Raw genomic sequence first — 8,241 nt, forward strand, 5'->3', positions numbered from 1 at the left:
AGCAGTTAGGGGTCGGAATTTTAACTTAGCCATACTGAACCAACCGAACCTTACCAATCAAAACCAGTGTTTATGCGTTTACACTTGTTTAAGTTATATTGATATTCCCAACTTACTCCAAATAAACGACATCACTCTTTATTTTTAAATTTGTTTTTGTTCTTGATGTTGAGCTATTTTCCTGGCAAAAGCATGTGTTACTATAAAATTTATGGTAGAGCTTACACTGGTTTGAAAAAAAAACATGAGAATTTGTTCACATTTTTCAGAACAAACTCAAACAAACCTAACCAAATAGAAACCCAACCAAAGTAACACCAGACTCACTTAAAACCAAACTGAACTAGATTAACCAAGACGAACAAAACCGAAATAACTACGGTTTGAGTTCAGTCAAGTTTTATTACAAACCAAACCCAAACCGATTCCGAACCAAAAAAAACAAAATGGCCTGCCTTACTAGCACACTCATGGTTGGAACATGAAAGGAGTTCGCGTCCCAAACAAACATTGATTAATAGAGTGGTAGATTAGCACAGCACAGGACTAGGTAGAGACGAAACGAGTATTATTATGAATTGGGCTGGGGCTTTCTACGGTTGGGTGAGCCAGGGAGGGCAACAGGAGGTGCATGTCGGTCTTCTGGGAGGTGTATAGCGTCTGCTGAATGGCGTGGGACAAGCTCGAGATTCTCACAGTTGCATATCTCCACCATGAAGCCATCGGGGTCGTTGAAGAAGAGCTGGTCGATGGCTGCATCTTTCTGGTCACCCACCGTCCTCTTGATGTACTTAACATCCACTTCCTTGAGCCTCTTTTCCAAAGCTTCCATGTCTTCGCACTGGAAAGAAATGTGGTTATCCATCGGGTCCAAATGGTCCGTGTCGGAAGGTAACTTGTCTTCGTCCTTGACTTGCACCAAGTGGATTCCTACACCGTAGTTGAAAAGCCACGCACCGTCGAAGTTTAACGCCGCTGGACGCTCTATCTCCACAAACCCTAACACCTTCGTGTAGAACTCCAAAGACTTTTTAACGTCTTTGCAAAGCCTTGATACATGGTTCAACGCCATTAAAGGCGGCTTCGAGTTTGATACATCATCACCTTTCTTCTTCTTCTCCATCAGATTCCGACGAGACGCGGCTTTTTTTACTTCGTCTAGAAGAAAGTTGATAGTAGTACCTTAAAAACGGGAGCGGCGAGGACTAATTGAAGGACACGTGACGGACGCCTGAATAGGGAGCTTGCATGTATGAACACACATATCGCTCACGTGTCACTCTTCACACACCTTCGCATCATTTTTCTATTGGGCATGTGTTAGGTCCAAACCGTGTAGCAGAGGGACGATGTCGAGCGGCAGCACTTATCTACCCAGTACTGTGGGCCTGTGGCTAGAAAACGGTATTAGTATGAAGAACCGAGTTTTTTAATATTTGTTTTGTATTAATACTAATCATCATAATAACAAAAACATAAATTTAAGAATTAAAACACTGTTTTTTTTGTCGGCAAATAAAAACACTGTTTTGAGACATCATCCTACTAATACAAAATTAAAAGTAACTTTAAAAAATGTAAGAAATTACATATAATTGCCATTAAAAATTTTTAAATAAAGGTTAAACAATAAAGGCTATAAAAGATAATTAGTAATTATTTATTTAAAATTAAAATTCCTACTCGAGTACTTAACCAAAATTGTTACATAGATAATTAATCTAACTAAATTAAACACATAAACAAACAATCGAAAAAAAAAATATCCATTAACAAAATATTTTCTCATAAGATATTCCCTTAACAACATTTTTATCCTTTTATAACTAAAAAGAAGAATATACTCTTAAAAAAAACCAAATACCATATCATTTTAAAAAAATACTCACAACTATATCACTAGAATACGAAGATTAAAAAATAATCATCCTTCACCCTATAAATACAGCTGTCTATTTTATACCAAACCATCATCGAATCATCCATTCAATAAACATTTTAAAAATTGAAAAAATTCCAAAGATTCTAAACCAACAATTTTAATCACATATTTTTCCAAATTTTTCTAAAATAAAATATTCAGTCTGCGGTCTACCGTGGGTTAGTACCTAGTTAGTGATTATGTTGCTTTTCACTTATTTGTTCAAATTAATCTTTGTATACTATTCATGATTATGTACGCATCCATATATCATCCAACTTCCAACTTTTATATACCTACGAACGTACAACCCTATATTTCTTAAGTCATATTGCACGCACACAACTACATTACCAATTTGCATAAAGTTTGTACACAAGCCGGTAGATGTAAAAGCGATAATTTGGTCTTCGATAATGTTGTTTCCACAAATGGACTTCAAAAGTGTTAAAAAAACAGTCAAAAGTGTTTTGAATCCAAACTTTAAAGTATAATTTCAAAAATTCTGATCTTCAGAAAATTTTGTCTTTTTTTTTCGAAAAATCATATTTTACTAAGTTTCTATATATTTCCTAAAAATTATTCTAAAATAAACATTGATATAATTAACTAAGTGTGAAAAGTTTACAAGTCCATTAAACTTGATTAGAGTTGACAAAAAAAAACTAAATTAGTTTGTTTAGTTTTAACTATAAATGTGTTTAATAATTTTAAAAAAAAGTTTGATATGGTTCCATTATAGAATTCAGTGCCTTTTCAATCTTTTTTTTTTTTTAATTCATCTGGTTTTAAAACGATACAAAATATTGCAAATGGTAATTAAAAATGTCGAAGACATAATAATTTTCCTTTTCGCTTTCTCAAGAAAGTCGCAACCAAACTTTGTACTCGAGGTTTCTAACCAACTCTTTCTATAGATGTAATCGAGCGGATTCAAATCTATAACATAGTCATAGACTCTAAAATAACACACTTTAACCAATACGCTAAACCAAACTTTTAACTAGAGTGGTGGGTCTCCAAAAACATTTATATTTTTTGGGAGTCTGAGGCCAAAGCCGCAAATTTAACCCTTAAAACACGACCCCTGATGGTAAACAGTGAAAATACTCTGCTATTAACCACTGCAGATGGATATTTAGATACAAGCTTCTAGTAAAGGGAAAGCAAAATCACACATTACAACTCAAAGTCTAGCTATATGCCCTATCATGTTTTACATCAGCACAGCAAACGCAAGTCCAAAGATGATCCCAATCACACCACCAGCTCCTATTCCGCTTTTAGAACCAACTGACATTGATGCTACCTCGCTTTCTTGTGCTTTAGCTGAAGCTCCTTGAACCTTTGCAGCCACGGGGAGAGGCGAGCAGCCGGATTCCGCGCAAGGGTCAAAAGTGGCATCAGTGTTTTTTGGTTGCGCGTGAAAGAAGTCAAATGCAGAAGGTGAAAATGCCACTGGAGTCTCGTAAGCCAACCCGTGAGGAGCTCGGTCTTGCGCTAAGGCGAAGTTTGTGAAGATTAGAGAAGAGAAGATAAAGAAGAGGCAAGTTTTTGAAGTCATTTCTCGAAGTCAACTTGCGTTGGTTTCTTGAAAGTGTGTAGAAGGCTATGAGTTTGAGCAGGTGGTGGAGCTAGTGTAGTGTGTTTTGTTGAGACTTTGAGGAGAAGGTTGGTAACTAATTTATAAAGTGATGTGAAATAAAGTGGTTGTTGTTGCTTGGGATTAATTAAAAATCGGGTGGTGAAAAAGATAAAAAGACATTTACAGATGGGAACAATATGATTTCTCATGATTTCTCTACCTTTTCCCAACATATATTTTTCCTTTTTTTCTGCTTTTATGGTCCTGGAATCTTTTTGGTTCACTGAAAACCCAAAGGTCTTCAGATTTTGGTTTTGACGAGCTTGAAAACTAGTGGTGGACAAAAAAATCAAAACAAATTTATCAGTCCGAACTTATTAAGTAATTTAAACATCTATGATATAATTCAAATTAACTTTAATCCAAAACTTGAACCGAACTCTAAGTCTCTAATCCAAACCAAACCAAGCCACAAAACAATCCGAAATAAAATTTTGTTATTATTTGGTGTTATTTTCCAGATCCAAAAAAAAAAAACAAATGCCCAAACGTAGTAGTTAAAAACCACAAAGACTAGTTTTACGAAGGTTTGATGAGTTATACTTCGCCTAAATAATTGCTAATTAGTAAATATGAGTAGATCTGGTCCCATAATACTTAATCACTACCTTTAGTTGTTACTTGTTAATTACCATCCTAAAACTATTAAGGCATAATTAGGACGTAGTAGATGAGAAGTAGGAACCATCATTAAACTTTAGCATCCTATAATTATAAATTCAAGTTCGTCTTCCCTTAAAGGATCAGCAACAATATATATATATATAACTTTTTAATATTCAAACAGAGTTATGTGAGTGAGTGTAATAATAACACACCTGCACTGGAACATAACATCGATCTCTAATCTATTAATGGCACAAGAGGGGTCAAGCATGCATCTCTTCCCTTCACGCCTTCTATTTTTGATTGTGAGTTTGATGCACGAGATTGAATCTTGTATCTTACGTTTTATTTCATTAGGTATGTTAAGAATATTGGTTTAATTATATTAATACTATTTGTTATGCGTTTTTATGGAATAATCACCCTAAAAAGGTCTCAGATTCTCATTTGTGTCTTCCTGATTGGGAATATATTACTATGCACTGATTACATATTATGTTGATGTTGTTGTTTTTATATTGTCAAGTGTCAACTTTAGTAATTTTCTAAAAAAAACAAACAAACTTTAGTAATTTATATTAAACTCTAAATTGAGAAACCAAACCTCGGAGACAGAGTTGCTGGAATTTTTTAGAGCAAGTAAACATTGCCACCTCTGCATATCCTTAAACATATGAGATCAAACTCCACATTTTCACTATATTAAGATTTGGCAAAACAATTCGACATTATCAGAAGAATTAGCATTTATCATTTATAATTTGTAACAAAAATACAATTGGGTTCCGTTTTCATTAGCCGCGTCATCAGTTTCATATAGTATTTGTTTCTTTAAATATTGTATTCATTCATTTTTACGTCCATCAACCTGAGTTTATTGGGACTATTGATTAACTGACTCTTCTAAACTTTATTAATTGTGTTATGCAGTTTCATGTGTGAAAAGATAGTTTGAGGGGTTGGTATAAGGGTTTTGATTGGTTTCACATGTACCACCATAAGGTCCATAACGTGACTTTTCTCTTCAGCTTTCACTGTTCACACTTCACAGGATTTGTTACTCTCGTCCGTTAAAAAGACATCTAAGATTGAATTTTGAAGTTTCCCATTACTCACGTGAGAGCTCGCGTGATTTTTGTAGATTAACTATGTTCATTCAAATCAAAACACTAGCAGAAGTTTTTTAATTAATTCATAGGCCAATAAATTATATATCGATGTGGTTTTGAAGGCGATAGGTTGGTTGAATTTGTTTAAATTTAACATTTAACAATGTTTAGTGAATAAGATTCGATTGAAGAACATTTACTAAACAATCATCCTATACACTACAAAAAAATAGGGTATTTCCGACTACAATCAGCGACTAAAGCAGTAGTCGCTAAATTTAGTGATTATTTAGCTACTACATGGCGACTGTTTAATGTCAAATACAAAATTATCGTTCATTAGTCGCTAAATTGCGACAGAAAATATTGATCGGTAAATGGCGACTAAATAGCGACCAAACAAGGAAGTTCTGAATATTGTCCCTAAATAGTCGCTAAATTAACGACTAATACTGTAGTCGCTAAAATAGTCGTAAATTTAGCGACTTAATTGCGACACTTTTGGTGGATCAGAATTTTGTAGCAATACAGTCGCTAAAAGTTCGTTTAGAACATGTTTTTATCATTCCGGGTTAGGTGTATCTGTTTTTAGTGACTACGTGATATAGTCACTTTTTAGTCGCTAAATATGCCTATATAAACTCAGCTCACCAATCGTTCTTCTCACTCGCAGAAACACAAAGCAACACTAAAAAAAAAATAGTGGTCATAGAGATTTATAATAATGTCAGGAAGTTACAATTATAGTAATTTCCGAGAGTGGATGTACAAGAGGCTCGATGAGGTGACGGGAAATTTTTCAAAAGAGTTCAGAGCCGGGATGGAGCAGTTCATGCAATTTGCAAATAGCCAGCCATTTGCACGAGAAAACGAGGGTAAGTTTTTTTGCCCTTGTAGTAAGTGCAAAAACGGGAAGCATTTTCTGGGGACTAGAATTTGGAATCATGTTTTTAGTTATGGGTTTATGCCAGATTATTATTTTTGGTATAAGCATGTGGAAGAAATTAATATGGATATAGGAACGAATACTGTTGATCTGACATTTATTAGTGGGAGTGAGGAAGTGGGTAATATAGTAAAAGATAGATATGCGGATATGGTGAATGATGCATTTCCTTCTAATGTGAGTTTTGATGATACCTATCAATGGGATGGGGGTTATCAGAATGTAGAAGAACCAGTACTTAACCATTCAAAAAAATTATATGACTTGTTAGAAGGTGCAAAAAATCCAATATATGATGGTTATCGTGAATGTCACTCACAATTATCCTTAGCTGCTAGAGTCATGCAAAATAAGACATATTATAATATGAGTGAAAAGTTAGTGGATTCAGTATGTGAAATGTTGAGTGATTATTTACCAGAAGGAAACTAGGCTACGGGTTCACATTACAAGATCAAGAAATTGATGCGCAATTTAGGACTCCCATATCATACAATTGATGTTTGTATAAACAATTGTATGTTATTCTGGAAAGATAGACAAAAAGGAAGAAAAGTGTTTGTTTTGTGGTGCACCAAGATGGAAGCCTAAGAATGACCAACGCAGAACCAAAGTACCATATAGCCGTATGTGGTACTTACCTATTGCTGATAGAATGAAGAGAATATATCAGAGTCACAAGACTGCAGCAGCAATGCGATGGCATGCCGAGCACCAAGCAAAGGTGGGAGAAATGAGTCATCCTTCTGATACAGTATCAGAAGGATGACTCATTTCTCCCACCTTTGCTTGGTGCTCGGCATGCCATCGCATTGCTGCTGCAGTCTTGTGACTCTGATATATTTTCTTCATTCTATCAGCAATAAGTAAGTACCACATACGGCTATATGGTACTTTGGTTCTGCGTCGGTCATTCTTAGGCTTCCATCTTAGTGCACCACAAAACAAACATTTTTCTTCCTTTTTGTCTATCTTTCCAGAATAACATACAATTGTTTATACACACATCAATTGTATGATATGGGAGTCCTAAATTGCGCATCTATTTCTTTATCTCGTAATGTGAATCCGTAGCCTGGTTTCCTTCTGGTAAATAATCACTCAACATTTCACATACTGAATCCACTAACTTTTCACTCATATTATAATCTGCCTTATTTTGCATGACTCTAGCAGCTAAGGATAATTGTGAGTGACCTTCACGACAACTATCATATATTGGATTTTTTGCACCTTCTAACAAGTCATATAATTTTTTTGAATGGTTAAGTACTGGTTCTTCTACATCCTGATAACCCCCATCCCATTGATAGTTATCATCAAAATTCACATTAGAAGGAAATGCATCATTCACCATATCCGCATATCTATCTTCTACTACATTACCCACTTCCTCACTCCCACTAATAAATGTCGGATCAACAGTACTCGTTCCTATATCCATATTAATTTCTTTCTCATGCTTATACCAAATATAATAATCTTGGCATAAACCCATAACTAAAAAGATGATTCCAATTTCTAGTCCCCATAAAACGCTTCACGTTTTTGCAATTACTACAAGGGCAAAAAAACTTACCCCCGTTTTCTCGTGCAAATGGCTGGCTATTTGCAAATTGCATGAACTGCTCTATCCCAGCTCTGAAATCTTCTGAAAAATTTCCCGTCACCTCATCGATCCTCTTGTACATCCACTCTCAGAAATTACTATAATTGTAACTTCCTGACATTATTATAAATCTCTATGACCACTTTTTTTTTAAGTGTTGCTTTGTGTTTTTACGAGTGAGGAGAACGATTGGTGAGCTGAGTTTATATAGGCATATTTAGCGACTAAAAAGTGACTATATCACGTAGTCACTAAAAACAGGTACACCTAACCCGAAATGATAAAAACGTGTTTTAACTCAACTTTTAGCGATTGTATTGCTACAAATTTTGACCCACCAAAAGTGTCACAATTTAGTCGCTAAATTTATGACTATTGTAGCGACTACAGTATCAGTCGCTAATT

The 8,241-nt window shown here is 34.9% G+C and overlaps 2 protein-coding genes across 2 annotated transcripts; both read right to left on the reverse strand.

The window, feature by feature from the left end:
- LOC104786869 (lactoylglutathione lyase-like) lies at window positions 194–1,171 on the reverse strand. Its single transcript, XM_010512322.2, has one exon. It carries the CDS (start codon window positions 1,121–1,123, stop codon window positions 572–574), a length of 552 nt encoding a protein of 183 aa, XP_010510624.1. The 5' UTR covers window positions 1,124–1,171; the 3' UTR covers window positions 194–571.
- LOC104786870 lies at window positions 3,013–3,632 on the reverse strand. The gene has a single exon (XM_010512323.2). It carries the CDS (start codon window positions 3,483–3,485, stop codon window positions 3,138–3,140), a length of 348 nt encoding a protein of 115 aa, XP_010510625.1. The 5' UTR covers window positions 3,486–3,632; the 3' UTR covers window positions 3,013–3,137.

This window comes from Camelina sativa, chromosome 5, assembly GCF_000633955.1.
Source record: "Camelina sativa cultivar DH55 chromosome 5, Cs, whole genome shotgun sequence".
NCBI classification, from domain to species: Eukaryota; Viridiplantae; Streptophyta; class Magnoliopsida; order Brassicales; family Brassicaceae; genus Camelina; species Camelina sativa.

Coding starts and splice junctions, on each gene's coding strand:
- LOC104786870 (XM_010512323.2), bottom strand. CDS start 3,485: ATGACTTCAAAAACTTGCCTCTTCTTTATCTTCTCTTCTCTAATCTTC.
- LOC104786869 (XM_010512322.2), bottom strand. CDS start 1,123: ATGGAGAAGAAGAAGAAAGGTGATGATGTATCAAACTCGAAGCCGCCT.